General features: G+C 45.9%; 1 protein-coding gene and 1 long non-coding RNA gene across 11 annotated transcripts in view; one reads left to right on the forward strand and one right to left on the reverse strand.

Moving 5' to 3' along the window:
• LOC106017547 (uncharacterized) overlaps positions 1-17,754 on the reverse strand; it is a 122,521-nt gene that overhangs the window by 94,586 nt on the left and 10,181 nt on the right. For 7 of the 10 annotated variants that reach the window (XR_011809060.1, XR_011809059.1, XR_005265281.2 and 4 more), the window contains exon 1: positions 108-2,421. The exons of 1 other annotated variant lie outside the window; for it this stretch is intronic. This is a non-coding gene — a long non-coding RNA (uncharacterized lncRNA). Of the gene's footprint in view, positions 1-107; positions 2,429-17,754 lie in introns of those variants that run through there. 2 more of the 10 variants (XR_011809061.1, XR_011809054.1) reach the window with 2 other exon arrangements.
• On the forward strand, positions 2,570-7,114 carry SFRP2 (secreted frizzled related protein 2). Its single transcript, XM_005020961.6, has 3 exons — positions 2,570-3,211; positions 3,709-3,789; positions 5,230-7,114. The coding sequence occupies exons 1-3, from the start codon at positions 2,719-2,721 to the stop codon at positions 5,532-5,534; spliced, it is 879 nt and encodes a 292-aa protein (XP_005021018.3). The 5' UTR covers positions 2,570-2,718; the 3' UTR covers positions 5,535-7,114.

Here is a 17,754-nt window from a genome sequence, read left to right on the forward strand (position 1 = left end):
ACACTGCTTTCAGGGTTTAACACAGCTTAACCACCTATGCCACCTGATGAACTTGCAGGAGCTTAAAAGCTTACACTTAAAACAATAAAAAGGCAGCTTTACCATACCGCTGTGCTTCAGGAGCGATGCCTCTTTTGCTGGCCCCTGTTCCCCACTCCTGGGTCAAGCCAGGGGGCTGCAGGGCTTCACCCAGGAGGATGCCAGGACCACACCATGCCCTTACCTGCTCCTGCTGGCAGGGACAGGGCAGAACTGGGCTCAGCAGGCACTGGGCGGGGGTCCCAGGGGAACCTCATCCCACCCCGAGGTGCGGCACCTGGGGTGGAGCAGCTGCTTGTGTTCCTTCCCAATTAAGCATCAAGCTGTGGCTGTTTCTCGGGCGGGGAGAGCCCAGCCTCCTGCTCCCGTGCTTTCCCCTGCGAGGGCAATAATGATGGCTTGGGTCTGCAGGCTTGGGCTGGTGGTGTTTACACGATCTCAGGTCGTTTCAGATTTATAGCCAATGAGTTCGCCAAGGGTGATTAAAAATGGAAATAGCAAGGTCTCGTAAAGCCTTATCTCAAATCAAAGCTTAATCCAGGAAAAGCAATGTGTTTTTTCCTCTTTACTTCCTGTGGAGGGAAAACAAACAAGCAAGCAAACATTTCTGGTGAAAATAAAGTGAGCAGATTTCTGTCAGAAATGTCTCATCCTCCAGCATAGAAAACAGTTGTTATTATTATTGTAGCCTAAACAGTTTCTTCAGATCTTAGGCTCTTGCTTGCACACTGCACAGCCAGCTGGGTCTGTGCAAAGCTGTGTGCAGGGCTGAAGCTGTCTTCTGATCATGCTGAGCTCCAGTTGATGAGCTGTCAAGGATGCCAGAATATGACAGAAGCAGTGAAAAAAAGGTGAGAGGGTGAGAGAGGAGAGGAGAAAAAAAAAAAAAAAAAAGTCCATTTACAGAGACCCGACTCAGGGTAAAAGTAAATGTGCTGGTAGGTCTCCTTTCACTGAAGAAGAGTTTGGGGACCATCTCCTAAGCTGGAGGTGACATCTGCTGCAAGTGGCAACAGATACAAGCTCTGGCAGCACTCAGGACTTGGCAAAATGGGCTTAAATTGGGCACCCTAAGTCATCTGTAGGGCTCAGTGCCATGGAAGCCAACTGAGGCTGAGAGTTACAGGTATGTTGTTTAAAGGAACAAACTGAATGCAGACAATAAATGGCAAAAATATGTGGAGCTGTAGGAAACGGACTACTTTGAAGCACTTCCACAAGGGATGTTAGATACTCAGGGTATTTATTTTCCAGGTTTGGAACAACTTCAAGTAACAGAGAGGCTGGCCTGCAGGGAGATCACACCCGTAAGCACGCCCTGCAGGAAAGCATGCTGAAATATTCCCCGAAACAGCGTGCACTGGCCTTGGCGTGTGCCAACAGCCAGCCTGGGGCAATGCTGTGGCCACTCAGCACAGCTGCCCCTTGCCTCCCCTGGGGATGCCGTGGGTCCCATCCCTTTCCTGTGCTGCCAGCAGTGACCAAACCAGGCTGGACACTGGATGTACAGGGATTGTGCAATTTACAGAAGTCACAGCAGGAAGGCTGGCTTCCCATAAAACATCTCTATAAGAAGATCTATTCAGTAGCTGATTAATGAATGTGGCTTACCACAAAATGATACTACACAGGCCTACTCTCTTCAATAATAATCCCATAAATAATTTTACTAAAAATCCCAGAAATACCCAAACTGCGCTGGAGCTGTGTTGTGATCCCAGCGCCTAGCCTGTTGTTTCTCCCTTTTAGGCAAATCAACACCAACATAACTCTTGGAGGGAGTTTCTAGGTGAAGACAGGAGCGAAGGGGCAGGGACGTGCCTGCGGGCGCGGGGCCAGTCCCACGCTCTTGGCCCCAGAAGAACGTGCCAGGTGATGGGATGTCAAAAGCCCTTGGACACACACTCAGGGGAAACCTCCTTTTGTGGTGGAGGCCACCCAGGGGCTGCAGCTCGCCGGGGATTGCCCGGCTCTGCCAGCAGCACCCCTCCGCTCCTTGCAGGGGGGAGCCGGGGCTCGGTTCAGCTTGCGGAGAGGGGCGCTGCCACGGCGGGGGGGTGCCGAGAGAGCGGGCATCCCGCAGCCTCTGCCCGCCCTGCGAGCACCCCTTGGGGCTCGGGGAGCTGCTGGCTCGGCCCCAGGTTTGGGGAAGCGGCCCCGGCGGCATCACCGCCGGAGGAGAAGGGACCAAGTGTGGGCACGGCGGGCCGGGGGGCAGAGGAGTGTCCTGCGGCTGCAGGGCAGGCTGGTTAACTGCAAAGCTCACCTCCAAGCACCCGGCACCCGAAAGCAGCCCCCCTGCCCGGCCGAGGGGCTCCGAGGGCTTTGGTGGCTCTTTGTTCGCGGGGCTCTCTCCCCCCTTTCCCCGTGCGCGCCCGGCACCGTTTCTCGCAAGGATTTCCTGCCAAAAGACAATCCCCCTGAGCAAAAGCAGAGCAAGAAAGTAGTGACCAATCCTTTCTGGATGGCTGTCACCAGGCTCCTCCCAGCCCCCGCTCCCCCTGCCATTTGCATACAAAAAATCCAGCAAACTCCCGTTTGCCCCCGCATCTCGCTCAGAGCCTCCGTCCCCGTCTGCCAGGCAGCAGCCCCGGCCGGGGCCCGCTCGGCACCCCGATACCCGGGCACCCCGACCCCTCGCCACCCCGGCACCCCGAGCAGCCCCGGCAGCGCCCCGCGATGCAGCGCCGCCTCTGCGCCCTGCTCCTGCTGGCCTCCCACTGCCTGGGCTCGGCCGCCGGGCTCTTCCCCTTCGGGGAGCCCGACTTCTCCTACAAGCGCTCCAACTGCAAGCCCATCCCCGCCCCGATGCTGCTGTGCCGGGGCATCGAGTACCAGAGCATGCGGCTGCCCAACCTGCTGGGGCACGAAACGGTGCAGGAGGTGCTGGAGCAGGCCTCCACCTGGATCCCGCTGGTGCAGAAGCAGTGCCACCCCGACACCAGGAAGTTCCTCTGCTCCCTCTTCGCCCCCGTCTGCATCGACGACCTGGACGAGATCATCCAGCCGTGCCACTCGCTCTGCGAGGAGGTGAAGGAGAGCTGCGCCCCGGTCATGTCCGCCTTCGGCTTCCCCTGGCCCGACATGCTGGACTGCAGCCGCTTCCCCAAGGACAACGACCTCTGCATCCCGCTGGCCAGCAGCGACCACATCCTGCCGGTCACCAGGGAAGGTAAGAGCCCCCTGCTGCCCTCCCCGCGCTGCCCCACGCTCGGGGGTCCGGGGGAGCCCCGCCGAGCCCCGCCGCGGTGCCCGAGCCCCCAGCCCCCGAGCTGGGGCTGTGGGGCTGAGGCTGGCACCGCTCCGCAGCCCCCAGCCTGGCCCCAAACCAGCACTCGAGCTCCCCAAGCCGGTAACGGGGGCGTCCTCTTCCCGCAAAGATCGGCGCTTCAAGCGCCCTGCTGGGGTCTTTCCCCATTTAAACAACAACAGAAGTTTAGGGTTAGGTGTGACCCCAAAAGCAGCCCGTGCGCCCCCCTCCAGCGGCTTGCCGAGGTGAGGGGCGGCCAAGTGGAAAGGCAGCGCAGGGTGGGAGAAGGCGCGCAGCCTGTCTGCCTGTCCGTCCATCGAGGGATGGAAAAACCGCCAAGGTTTCCCCCAAGGGTCCCCGACGCCACCTGCTGTTCCTTTCTCCCCGAGCCTGACGAGCACTGTCCCTTGCGTTTCCAGCACCCAAGGTCTGCGACGCCTGCAAGAACAAAAACGAGGACGATAACGACATCGTGGAAAACCTCTGCAAAAATGACTTTGGTAAGTGGAAGCAGAGCCCCTCGGTTAAAAGTTGAGGGATTAGGAGCAGGTAAAACTCCCGGCTGAATCAGAGAGAAGTGCCTGAATAAAGGCAGGGCTTTGTCTCGTCTGCAGATGGACCCGTCCGTCCCGTTGCGTCCGACCGTTCCGGTCATGAAACGCAAAATTGCGTCTCCAAATAAAAAGTGGCCCCGTCAGAGTCCTTTTCTGTGCGCTGCTTCGAAGCAGTGCTCTTTTATGTGGATGTTGCAGGCAAGACGAATAGAAAGTGAAATGAAAAAAAGGAATCTTTCATCTAGACTATTGCCTGGGGAGAGGTACAGCAAAGCTTCCCTTAGACACATGAGAAAGAGCTGCATGACCAATCTCACCGTGTAGCGAGAAAGAAAGTTTATCCACAGATTAAGAATGAAGCTCTATATATCATTTGACAGAGAAGGTAATGCACAGACAATTGGGGATATAAACTTAATGTGAAGATCTGGGGTTAGAAGAGGACAAGAAAGCCCCATCAACGCAGACAACTGAACAGCACATTATCCACACATTAGCATTTCAAGAGAAAAGGGGAATAGGGAGGGGAATCCTTTTATAAGAGGTCAGTGTTTATACCTGGAGACAGACTTGTACTATAAATATCTGCAATATAAAAAAGATTTTCTTAAATATTAAAAAAAAAAAAAAAAAAAACTGGAACCCTGCTTGTGGGACATAATTGCTAAAACAACCAATAGCTTTGACCTGGCAAATTGCACTCAGATAAATCCTCCTAAAGCTAAACATGCCCCACAGATTCTTAAAGAACCTTGTATCCCCCTCCTAGTTATTTCACCAAATCGAATGCAGCTGTTGGACCAATTTGCCCTCCGCTGGATCTATTCTTTCAAAAAAACAATGCATGTGAAATATCATTTCCTTGCAGGTTTGCCTAAAATCCTCTCCAACCTAATAAATTAAGTTTAGAAGTTTTCAGCCACAGCAGAGATCAGGTTTCAGATTAGGTTTAGGTACTCGCCTCCCCACCTCCCCTTCATATTCTAGGGTTTCAGGAAGACGGTCCCGTCCCAGCAAAAAAAAAAAAAAAAAAAAACAGAGTGCTGCTCAACGTAACAAAGCTGCCCTCTCTCTGTTTGCAAACAGGAGAAAAGCTGGAGAAAATATTAATTTAGAAAGGAAGGAAAAAGAGGGGGAGGGGGAAGAGGAGAAAAGAAGCCCAAAAACCCCTCAGTCCTAAGGTTGATTCAAACTGAAATGACTTGCATGCCCTTTGTGGCTTTAGAAATGGAGCCACCTGCTGCCTCTTCTGTCAGCCCTGACAGTTTAATTAGCAATAGAGCACCTCCCTCCCCAGGTCCTCTTTATGTGCACTAATGGGAAAAAAACTCTCAATCTCTCTCCCTCTCTCCCTCATCCCACTCCCCCCTCCCCTCACTCCATTAGCCTTGAAGATAAAAGTGAAGGAGATTGCCTACATCAATGGGGATACCAAGATCACCCCCGAAACAAAGAGCAAGACCATCTACAAGCTGAATGGGCTGACGGAAAGGGATCTGAGGAAGATCGTGCTCTGGCTCAAAGGTGGCCTCCAGTGTACCTGCGACGAGATGAACGACATCAACGTCCCCTACTTGGTGATGGGGCAAAAGCAAGCTGGGGAACTGGTGATCACCTCGCTGAAGCGGTGGCAGAAAGGGCAGCGGGCTTTTAAGCGGTTCTCCCGCAGCATCCGCAAACTGCAGTGTTAGTGGCTTCGGCTCTGGCCGCCTCCAGCAGCCTCCTCTGTCCCGAGCTCTCCGGGCCTCCCGCACCTTCTTGCTTCGGCTCCTCTGAGCCTCGAGATGCCCTGGGCAGGAGATGCAGCGACCATTCTCCGAGAGGGGAGGGAGCCCTCTGTTTCTGTACATAGGTTAAAGTGTAATAATAAAAAAAAAAATAATAATATCATGACTATTTTTGGGAAGTATTAAAGTATCTCACTTAACGCTTTTTTTTTTTTTAATGGTTGCAAATGTGACTTTGGTCTGAGGTTTTCCCTCTTCATTTTGGTAATGCTGGTTCGTTTATATTGCTGCTTCTCTGTATACATGCATATCTGTTGTGCAGAAGTAGGAGACGCAGAGAAGACAGCCATGTGTGCAACTGGCGTGTCACAGGGGGTATGACTCTTTCACTGAGGTGAAATGGCTTGCCATCTATATTAACACTATAAAGGTCATGTTACGACTCTTGCATGTGATACATAGGCATCAATAAGAGTATATTAATCATTCTCATGTTTTATTTTCCACAAGTCTGAGCCCTTCTCTCAGAGGTAAAAAAAAAAATGAACAGGTTCTGGAGCTGGTTCATCTGAATGCAACTTTTTTTCTTATTATTTTGCAAATTAAACCATCTGTAGCCTAACTGTAATATACCTAGTGGTTAACCTGAAAGAGTTGTAAAATATTGCTTTAATTAACCTTGTAAATATTCCAGATAAATGTTATATTCTTGTATATAAACTTTACATCATAGTTTACCCATTGTCTTGGTCTGTTTTGGAATGAGTTCACTTCAATATATTTTGGGAGAAAGCTGACCAACTGGGCTTTGTCATGGCAAAGCACTATTTGCCCTTCCACCCCAAATCACCAACAGAGAAGCACGGTGAAACATCTAGTGCTGCAATCAAAAATAAATAAATAAATAAATAAAATTGGACCTCATTTCCCTGAAGACCAACCCCTGAGACATGGGACTTGAGGTTCAGTTACCTCATCTTAATATATTTCTGTTGAGCTCTTCAACACTAAGAGTTTTCTGTGGTTTCTTTGTTTGACTGCCTGCAGTTTCATCCCATCTTCTCAGAAGACCCTGCTCTTTGCTGAAGAGGAATGACAATGAGACCAGTTGCTTACAAATCAAATCCATTTATCTGTTCCTTACACTTGAAATAGTCATATTGAGGAGTTCAGGAGTAGAGTGAAAAATCTCATTTGCTACTAACAATTCACAATAATTTAAATGGTAGGAACAAGGCATGTTTTGTGTGTATGTACACTCACTATTCTTAGAAAATAAAACATCATTTGCACTACCTAATAGCGTAACCAGAGCAATGTCTTTCAGCATGTTGTCTGTGGAAGAGCATTATGTGCTAGAACATTATTGTATTTACCCTGGAAAAGTCTTGCTTCCCAGTGCTGTCACACATGTAAAATTCCTTTTACCCTCACCGAGAGAATGAGAAGCTCGGTATTTCCAAGAACAATGTCTTATGCTAACTAAAGACTGAATGCAAATCCAACCCTAGATTTTTTAAAAGTAAAATGTCATACTAATTTCATATATTTGGTGTGTTGTTGTTTTTTTTTGTTTTGTTTTTCACTTTTTAGAACAAGAAGACAAAATCTAAAGATACACCATGTTAAATCTGTTTTAGAAAAAAAGTCTCATTTTCCCTTTTACAATGTCTTCATACAGTCACTACACCCAACACAAACAATGGTAGGGCTCTGTGAACAAGCAAGACAAGATCAGCCCTGACAAATGTCCTCAGAAATAAAGTAACAACAATAATAATAATAAAAAGCCCCATTCCAAAGTGGTTCTTCATTCTTTTGTGAAACACTATCTCTATTTAAAGGCCAATGTGTTGCTGAAATGTCTTTACAACTTTTCTTCTGAATGGACCTGGCCTCTTGGGAAACAGATTTGAATCTTTTCACACTAGGGAGTAACAATTTTAATATCAGTACCATGTTCATCGTCATCCAGATGTCACATAGCTCTACCCACCTCACTTGGCACATAATATCTGTCACTGAATGGGTCCTGGGTATTTCAGAGGGAACAAGCTCACAGAGAAAGGGGAGCTGTCTGAGGACGAGCCTGCAGAAAATAAGATTGTGCTGCCTGGTAGAGGAAAGCACTTTGAAGAGGCAGCAGTTGCAACGCACACTTTGGGGACCAAAAACGAACAACCAGGACTGCTCCACTCAGCCTGCCCTGCACTAAGTCCTCCTGCAGCAACCATAAAATTATCTTAATTGGGCTGTCCTAGAAGGCAGCAGTACTGACGCTGATGAGGACAGACAGGTCACAAGTTACTCACTCTGGGGTCATACTGAGGCCAAGTCTACATAACAGAATTTTGCCAAATGGCTTGGATGTATGAAAAGACATTATCTATGACCAACATCGCTCCATCTTAGAAAAACATTCCCTTTCCTACACCACAAAATAAACACCGCTACACCAGCAAAATCCTGTTCCTGTCAGGACAAATTCAGGAGAACAAGAATACGCTAGACCAGCGAACGTTCAATTTCGCAAGCACAATCAGTGTCCAGGATTAGGAGCATTCTGCCATGCAGCATACCCCAGCTGATAAAGCCTTCCACGGAGGCCCTGGACTGACTCACTGGGACTATCCGCCCCCAGGGTGAACTGGCAGTGGTGGGATTACCTTTCAGATAAGCAGGATTTAGGCAAATGTCAGGAGTAATGGAGTCACGTTTTCCCAGTTAAGTTGCATTACGCTGTTCTAACAGCATCGTGGTAAAAGACGGGTAACACTCCCCCTGCCAAGGAGAGGGAGTATCAGGGGTGGTGTTATACAATCCATTTCCAAAGTTGTACAAACCAGACACTGCAAACTATTCAACCGAAAATCAGAAATTCAAAGTCACAGCCTGAGGAAGCTTCATCTCACATCTACTGGTAAAGAAACAAACAGACATTTTTCATATTTTTCCCCTTACTCATATTCACCCAACAATAACTGAAAATCTTTGTGTCAGGCAAAGAGTGAACAAAACACAAAACAAAAAATTATCTGGACCTGTTACTTCTGATCAGAGCTTGGCACTTATTTTGGAGTTGCTTCATTACCTGGTATGCTATGGTTCAGTATGGTTCAGCAGAAATTTGTTTGCAATTGATGAAAACAGGCAACACACTGTTGCATTTTTCAGACACTTTTTGTCTTCCTCTAATTAAAAAAACATTGTTAGGCAGCCAATTATGTAGCTCCATTGTATTTGCTTTCATAAAAACTATAAAAGCAGTTGACTACAATGAATTAGTTTAAGAACAATAATAATGATACTTGACATTTATACAGAAGTTTCCATTTAAGTTTCTCAGACTGCCTTCACAAAAATAGGCATTAATATCCCAATTTTGCAGATCAGGAAAATGAGGCACACCGAGGTGAAGCAACTCACTCAAAACCACCCAGCAAGTCCTTCGCAGTCATGAAAAGAAGTGTATTTTTTGATTCCAAGTTTTACGCTCTAATCACTAGACCACAGCAATCAGAATGGTATATAATCAAGGCTGCACTAAGATCATAATTTGAAGTCATAATAGTATTCAAGGCTCCCTCCAACTTCTTCCTTCCCCCCAAGTGTATAAGAAAATGACTGCCTAAATCCAAATTTAAAACCCATGAGCAATGTTGCTTGCAGTCTTTCCCTTTCTTCCTTATTTATCATCCTCTCTATCCTTTAATTACTTCTTAATCCTTTCCTTTCTCCCCCAGTTCTCGTTCACTTCAGATACCCACAGAGAAGCCACTCAGCCTCTCTCTCTCACCCCCTCTCATGCAGACACTTTCTCCCCCAGTACGTTTTATTAAAGGACTCATGCGGCATAACTATGCGCAAGCCACAAAAATCCTAATGACCAGCTTAAGCCATGAGAAGACCCACGTGGGAAATCCAGCAAGAGACATTTACATTTAATTAATGATTCTCTGCGAGGACAGGAGGGCGGTTAGATGCCACAAGGACCGCCACAGACACGTACCACTCACCGCAGGCACAGCCACTAGCCTTATTCTGCAACAGGTTTTTAAAGAGTATAGACTGCATAAAGAACATACAGATAAAGTACACCTTCCCTTGCACAGCCAGGTCTCCCACACCTCAGCCCTGCTGTTATAACTCTTGTTGTCCCACCGGGACCATGATGCACCTATCCCAGCCCTCTTCCTGATGTCTCGCTACCTCTCTGTGGTCGTACAAGGCACCGGCCAAGAGCAGAGCCACCATGACCCCACCACATCATCCTCCAGTGCCTGCTAGATCAGGAGATACCTCCTTAAAAGTGGCAGGGCAGCCCTTTGGTTGCTCCTTCTGCTGCCACCCTCACCACACTACCAGCCCTGTTAATCCCTGCGACGTGTCCACTGCTGGCAACACCAGAGAAGAGCGATGGATTGATTGCTACCAGAGCAGTAGGCGGCCTCCTTCAGGTTGGGCAGCCCAGGCTTTTGGTTTTGGAGCCAGAAGCTCTCATTTCTAGGCTTCAGAGATATGCCTCTATGATTTATCTACGAGTTGCCTTCTTATCAGCAAATGTAGATTCAGTACTGCCTGACTGTCTGATGAAACAACCACAGGAATGGATCTTGTTTGCCTCCGGATGAAGAGAAGAGTGCAAGACATTCACATCATAGGAATCCAAGACCTCAAGCTGCCTCACAAACATAAATTAGACCACGCTGTATCCCTCCGGGGTAAGTTTAATAGGGTAACATTTTCCAAATGCATCAACCCCCTTCAGGGTGAGCTGTGGGCTCCTAAATCACCTAGATGCCTTGGAAAATATTAGCAGCTCTCCTCCCCCCCGAGTAAGAGGTGGTTGGCGGAGGTCAGCCAGCAAGGCTGTCACCCAGCCAGGAGGAACACCTCAGCAATCAGCCAGCCAGCCCATCGTTCTCACGGCCGATCAAAATAACCAACCTACACGGAAAGCTGCACAGCAACGCAGCTGATGGAGCAAACTTCGATTACCGCACGCACAGAAAAGCTGTCCCGTAAGAAAGACCAGCACAGGTTAGGAGGCGTGCTCTGTGTCTTGCAGACCAGACTCAAGGAAGAGCACATGTGCTTATTAAAAAACCATGATAGGACAATGATATCAATGCAGCTCTTTCAAAACCTAAATGATTCAGATCATCATTTTGGAATAATTTTCAATCCACAAAGGTGATGCTAAAACCATAGCGTATTTTCTGTTTGGACACATTTTTTAGGGTTCCATTAGAGTCACAACCAAAACTTGCAACAACTCTTGGGAAAGATCTGAAAAGGTAGCAGAAATGCTCATTTAAGCACAAACGCTTTCAACTTTCCAGGTCTTTGTTTCCAGAGGTTAACCCCTGGCAGTCTTCATTAGACATTAAACTTTCCATATGGAGCCACTGTGGAAGGACAATTTAGAGTTTTCCATTGATACCTGCTTTTATTAGGCAAGAGATAACTAATCCGTCCCTGACAGTTTCCCTGCATTGTTAGCTTGCTTCAAATCCCTAGCGCTGTCTAATTGCCTTTTTTTGTTATGTGAATCTCCAGCCATGCACAATAGTGAACCCTGGCTGGTTACACACTGAGACAGGTGCTTTAGTGGCTGTAGAGCTCACATCATTAGGCACACACTGAGCTATTAATCATTTCAGTTTACTCTGAGGCATAAACCTGAATTAAGTTAGGCCACTTTACTAAGCAAAACAATAGCTTAATTGTAATAGGTAAAGCAAAAGACTTTTGAGAGGCAGAGTTTCAGGAACTAGAGCAACCAAAAAAATCAGCAAGAGAAGAAAACACACTGTAATTTAAGAAGGGGGTGGCAGCGGTATTAATTTGCTTTGAACAAGAGAAGCAAATGATTTTGGAGAGAATCTTATAGCCTCACACAGCCTCTTTGTTTCCTTCAGGTGCTGGACTCTTCAATAGAGAAAGATTTTCAATACCCTCACATTCTGTGATCTGTGACACTGCAATCATCGCAGTGGTGTTCACTGTGCTTTTTAGCACAATGGGGATTTTTGAAATAGAGTTTACAAAACTGAAGCATAAGCTCCATTTCCAAAGTATTCCTAGGTTTGATTTTAAAGTAAGTTAGACAATGAAAGGACCAAAAATCAATTTTGCTGGAAGCAGTATAAGAAATGTTATGTAAAACGCCATTAGGTGTTTACAGATGTTTATCCACTGCTAGACATATACACATATATTTAAAAACTTGGCTACATCACATATGTCCCCAAAGAGTTTAGTGTATATGTCAACCAGGGTTTTTGGAAACAGGATCTAGACTGTTGGAGATGTGAGCATATAGAAGTATCATAATCTGATCCACAAGTGTGGAAGGTTAAAATTACCTCAATCCTTCTGCTCCATCATTTCACTAGAATGTATGACACCCTGGGAGAGCTGAAATAGGATGCCCTGGCTGCTCCACGGAAGCAGGCTTCAGATATTCATAAGATCAGAATTCCAAAACTAACACATGAGAAATGTGCTCCATCTACCTTCCTCAGGGCAGATGCAGCGATCACACAATGCAGATTGTGCATCAGCTCAGCTCTTTTACCCAACCCCAAGTCAGCCCTGAATAAATGCAACTAAATATGGTGAGTGGCCAGTCCAGCAGCTGCCACCACGCAGTCCCATGGTTGTACCATGAGATGCGGGTAGGTCGCACCAAGAGCATCCTAACAGCTGGACTCAACAGGAGGCCTTCTGATGCCATTTTACTATCAGACTATCTGTGGGCAGGGCTCAGCATGCTTGTATCTTGGACATGAAGAATACACCTTTTGGCTTTATGGTAATCTTGATAAGGCTGAGCGCTGAGGCCCAGGCCTGCTGCATTTGCAAACTGGGCTCCTCCTGCTTGCCTGTCTCCCACACTCATTCTATCTTTGATCCTCTCAAGGAGAAAAAGGATCTAGGAGAGCTTGTGGAAAACTTTACATACAGCAGCACTCGAAAAAGAGATAAGAAGAAGGTGTTGGTGAATACCATAATGGCATAATCTACTTCAATGGGAGATTCTCAGCTGGCTGATGTATTCCATTTCTGACACACGACTGAAAGGACAGTGCAGAAACAAAGCTTAAAGAACAAAGAAAAAAAGAAAGAGAACAAGATTTGCCAGGGAATTTGGTACCAACACACTTTCTAGGTAGACTTTATGAAGTGTGAAATGATGGCCTAGAGCTGGAAATCAGCGGTAAAATCCTACATGTTTTAATAGAAGTAGGGTGAGTCCAGTATTGACTATTGAAGAGTCTGACTCTTCAAGAGGAACAGTATTTAATTTCCAAATGTCATGTTATACACAAATTAAGAACATTAACAAATTACAAGAGGCACTCCTGCTCAAAATCCAATGAGAAGAGAAACATTTTGAATAGATCACTACTGAAGCCACTGTTCTAAAACAGTGTTGATGCAATAGCTGACTATGTCTGAATAAAACATGTACCTGTACATAAATAAAACAAAAGAAGCTATGGGGAAGAAAAAAGAGCAACCCTGACTGTCACTGCTTCAGCACACAGAGGTAGACAAGAGGCTGTGGTCAGGATGCGGTCACTGTCACCATATAGCATCAGGCAATGTCTGAGAGCAGCGCTGCCTGAGGTTCGGCAAAGTCAGCCTGGTGACATGTGGAGCAGATGCTGAAAGTCTGACAGCTGGAAATGTTGGAAGCACTTGTCATCAGGAGGTGGCAGGAAGCTTATGTCAGCTGGAAAAGAGCCTGGATGCTTGTTGCTAGGGCAGCGGAGAGGGTTTTGACAGATAAAAGTGTTGGTGAGCAACGACTAGAGATAAGAGTGCAGATCTCTGGGACTGCAGAGGAGGGCTGGTTCTTCACGTTTATCTTTAGAGATAGGGATACAACAGGTCACGCTGAACCCCCAGTTTGAGGCAGGGGCTTGCACAGTCCTTAAGTCATCTGCTGCCACCTTAACCCCAGAATGGAATCATTAGTTTGATGTTTCATGTTCATTCTCTGTGTTATAGTATAAACATTACAGCTAACAGGGAGGTTGCAGATGGGGGAGAAGAAAATACCTTTGGGAAGAGTCAGATTTGCTGGACTTGAGCTTGAGAACCTGAATGACCAAAAAGTTTGTCAGGTGCAGACCTAAGCGTATGCAAAGTGTCCTCTTCTTTTATCCTACTTGCCTCTCAAAGCATTCTGAGTACTACAACAAAGACAGCAGATATGTCTTTACATCAGTCCTATCTGGTCCTGGAAAAAATAGAGGGGGAAAACTAGAAGTTATTGGCTGAGATTACTAAAATGCAGGAGGAAAACCTGGGGGCTATAAAAAATGCATAGTCTTCAGAAAAAAGTTAAAAATGAGACCTTGTTAGCAGCTGCTTTTACTCCAGAGCCAGTAAAAATTCTAAATAAAATAAAATAAAATAACTTGTAAAAGACTACTTTCTATTTCTGAACAAGTTTCCCCAAATGTACAATATTGCTCAGAGATTTCCCAGAGCAAGAATCTCTTGGAAAAAAAAAAAAAGTTATAAGAGTTATAGCATTGATAGGGGTTTCAGGTAAATTGAAAACCCAAGGTCTGTCTTGGTCATTCTTCACACTATGAAAAGTTCCTTTAACCAAGCACAGCTTGCTGAACTTCTTTTCATGAAATCGTTTATTGGTTTGGATGACACAAATAAATTCGAGAAATTCATGTCACGAATTTCTTTCCACATCCAAGGCTGTGGGTTGACATTTCTGAAATTAAAAATTCCCATTTTGGTAGCAGATTTGCACAATAATCGCTGGCATTACCTATACTCATACATGCTCAAAGAGATACGGGGGATAAGATGGCAGACAGTTGTCCAGGCTGTGGGAGGACTGGGTTTAGACCTGTCCTCTCCTCCCTTTTGTGCTCTGCGTCCCAGTTTAAATCAAGAGCTCAACCAATAACCAGAGGAATTGCCAGCTACACACTTTAATGGGGAGTATGCTGGGTGTTTTATTCTTGACCTTTGCTACTGAAGCTTTTCCAAATTGTATGAAATTATAGAAGAAATCAGATAGAGAAAGAATAAGCCTATGGCCTAATGACTAGGTTACTCAACTCACCCAGCAGTGAGAGAGCGTGAAGTAGGGGGTTAGAGACCACCTCAGCCTCTCTCGACCCTGTAGACATGTGCCACGGCCCCATGTCAGACTCATAATCAGGGGAAATTCAGCATAAGAAACTTGATCCATGTGTTCTGATTTTGCTTGGTTGATCTGTTGGGGATATTTTTTAATCTAGGCATCCTATGAAAGAAACAGAGCTCTGTTCCAGCACACTTCCTTTCCAGTGGTAAGGCCTTCACGTGAGTGTTAGGTGAAACTAACTAAAATCTTGAAGTGCTTCAGAGTCTTAAATTTAAGTTATTAACATCCCAGGTAAATTGCCTTAGTCACTCAACTAGTGGATAAAACAGGAGAGCTGGGACTACTTCCCTCTCATGTTTATGATCTAATCCTTTGCTTTTATTAAACGTACCTGAAAACCAAATGAAACAGTTTGCCAGGTGTTAAAAAATGTTTCTATAACCCCAAACCAATCCTCGGTGATGTGCTGACAATTCTAAAGAAATGAAGTTTCCATTCAGTCCATAACAATTTTTTTCAGTTCAGCTGCCAAAATACTTTAAACCCCGCAACTATTTGCACAGCCCTATAAATTAGGTTTACTAAAGGAAACAATTAGCAAGCCTGTAGCCTACAGGAATTTCAATTGGTGCTGCTACAGTGCATTGTTTAAGTAATTAGAAAATGATTCCAACTATTGTAAGTATTTGCAAAACAAATGCGGAGTACATAGATGCTGTCCTATTAATAATGGGAGCTATAAAAAGATTGAAAAGCTAGTCCGCAGAGGAGGTCACATGCTTATTAATCTGATATATCCTTTTCATTGTCACTGAACTACAAGATTAAAATAAAATACGAGCAAGCAGGCAGATGCGTGCTTCCACAGCTAAATTTGTGAGAAATCAAAATGTACAGATGTGTCAGTCCATTTGAGCTTAAACAGGTGAGCATCTGAATAAAGACATGAATATAATAATTAGTGAAGTTAAGGAATATCACTGAACTAGAATTCTGTGTGAAATAATGAACAGATCTATCAGATCAGCAGCAAGATGCTGTGAAACCAAAACGAGTTTCCAAATGAGTGTCTGTTTCCAAATGGAAATAGTGTCAGTCATAAATGTTGATCTTAGGAAAACTAATTTAACAGGAAAAGTCAGCAGAGGTGCTCAAACCACAATTTAATACACTCTAACTCTGAAACGCAATTAATCTGCTTAAGACTGTAATGCTTCCAAGTAATAATTTAAATTGCAGCCTTAAAAAAAAAAAAAAAAATCTGCACCTCAGATTTAGCTATTAAGCTTTAGAGATGGGCCAGCAGCCAGATGTTTATAAACTCTTTTCAGGTTACAATTTAGTTACGGTTACAGGGTTAGACAATGTACTCTCATTTAGTCCTTCAACTGACTAGCTTAACCATTATTTGTCCCTACACTAGGCATATGCACCCTGCTGGCTGCTACTGTCCAATGCCAAGTCATCTATTTCCCCGCTACTGCTTGGCTGAGGCTGCCCCATTCATCCCCTAGACAGCCTCCTTTCAGGGGAGCATTACAGGCTCAACAGACCTCTTTGTTGGAGCTCTATTTACACCACCATTTTTTGTTACTCGGATTGTGAAAGGAAACAACAGGAGATGGAGAGGAGACGGACCGCTAACACAGTAGACCAGAAGTCATCGCCCTCGGTTCTTTGAAGTGATACGCACAGTAAACATGGAAACTACACCGATACGTGAAGTAACCTGGTGGTCTAAGTTCGGTTCCCAAGAGACACGTGTATCTATATCTACAAAAAGCCAGCACCATAATCAGCAACAACCGGCAACCTTCCCTGTCACTTACAAAGAACCACAGTGTAATTATTCACCCGGCTCCCATTGATTATAATGGGATTTGGCTGGATAAATCCCCATGTAACTCTTTGAAAATTTGGGAGCTTTGGGGCAGTCTGCTCAGAGGTGCAGAACCGAGCAAGCACCAAGTTGGAATGTGCTCTCTTTTGAATATAGCTGAAATGCAAAAGCAAGTGTTGAGAGCATTTGACTCAATTGGTTCTGTCTCAAAGCTATTTTTTGAGACAGAAATTCACCTCCCTGCAGCTGGACAGCACAAAGACCGTGTGCCTCCCAGACACCGGCACCAGCCCAGTGGCTCACCCGTGCCCAGTAAAACACCGGAGCACAAGAAGAACTTTGAAGACTCGTTTAATTCCTTTTGGCCAGCAAGGCTCAAGCACACGCGCAACTGCTCTGGGGTATGGATGTCAGCGTGTGATCCAGGATGTAAGATGTATGGCAGCGGTCTGCAGGGCCTGCAGTGAATTCAGTTGTCAGGTTTTAGCTCCAGAAGCTGCTTTGCATACGCACCATGCTGGCAGCAGCTGCCTCTCCATACGCCATGGGCCCGCCTGCTCCCTGCCGGTGCTGCAAGGGCTTTTGCAGTCTCACCACTTTGCTCTGGTGATCCATCCCACTGACTTCAGTGGAAGCAGCACTCTGCATTTCAGAGAGCTTTAGCAAGACCAAGGCTTTAGATGACAAAGTGAAAAGCACAATACGTAGAACTGCAAGCTGAGCAGGCATAAAGGGCTTGGCTTCAGTGAACTCTGCTCCATTTACAGACAGACTTCCTACCCCGTACAGGAACTCCACCAAGGAAATATGAACATCACTCATACCTTGCTGCACTCTTACTGGAATACAGCAGTTATCCCCCTGCCACATTATCATCTTTTCTTAGCGCAGCACCTTGTCTCTCAGCTTCAGCTTCATCTCTATCTCTCAGCTACCCTACCTCTTTCTGAGCTTCTCCGAAAGGCACCTCCGTGCCACTTAGGTTGCCAGATTTTAAATTTGTAAATATATGGCACTCTGCTCTCACCAGACATGGTGCCCATCAGCTTTCCTAGAGCCTTCCCACTCTGTTCTATCCTCTGAAGCAGCGATACCTTAGACAAGATAAACACCACCAGAGGAAAAAGTAATGCTGTTTTCTCTGTAATAATTATTTCCCACTTCCACAGTAGAACCAATGCTAGATACCACTGCTGTGTATCACTGCTGTGACAGTT

Source organism: Anas platyrhynchos, chromosome 4, assembly GCF_047663525.1.
Source record: "Anas platyrhynchos isolate ZD024472 breed Pekin duck chromosome 4, IASCAAS_PekinDuck_T2T, whole genome shotgun sequence".
Lineage (NCBI taxonomy): Eukaryota > Metazoa > Chordata > Aves > Anseriformes > Anatidae > Anas > Anas platyrhynchos.

Bases quoted from the DNA above. Each gene is read 5' to 3' on its own strand.
- SFRP2 (XM_005020961.6), top strand. From the start codon at position 2,719: ATGCAGCGCCGCCTCTGCGCCCTGCTCCTGCTGGCCTCCCACTGCCTG. The intron at 3,212-3,708 runs GTAAGAGCCCCC...TTGCGTTTCCAG, and splicing joins CCTGCCGGTCACCAGGGAAG to CACCCAAGGTCTGCGACGCC. The intron at 3,790-5,229 runs GTAAGTGGAAGC...TCACTCCATTAG, and splicing joins CCTCTGCAAAAATGACTTTG to CCTTGAAGATAAAAGTGAAG.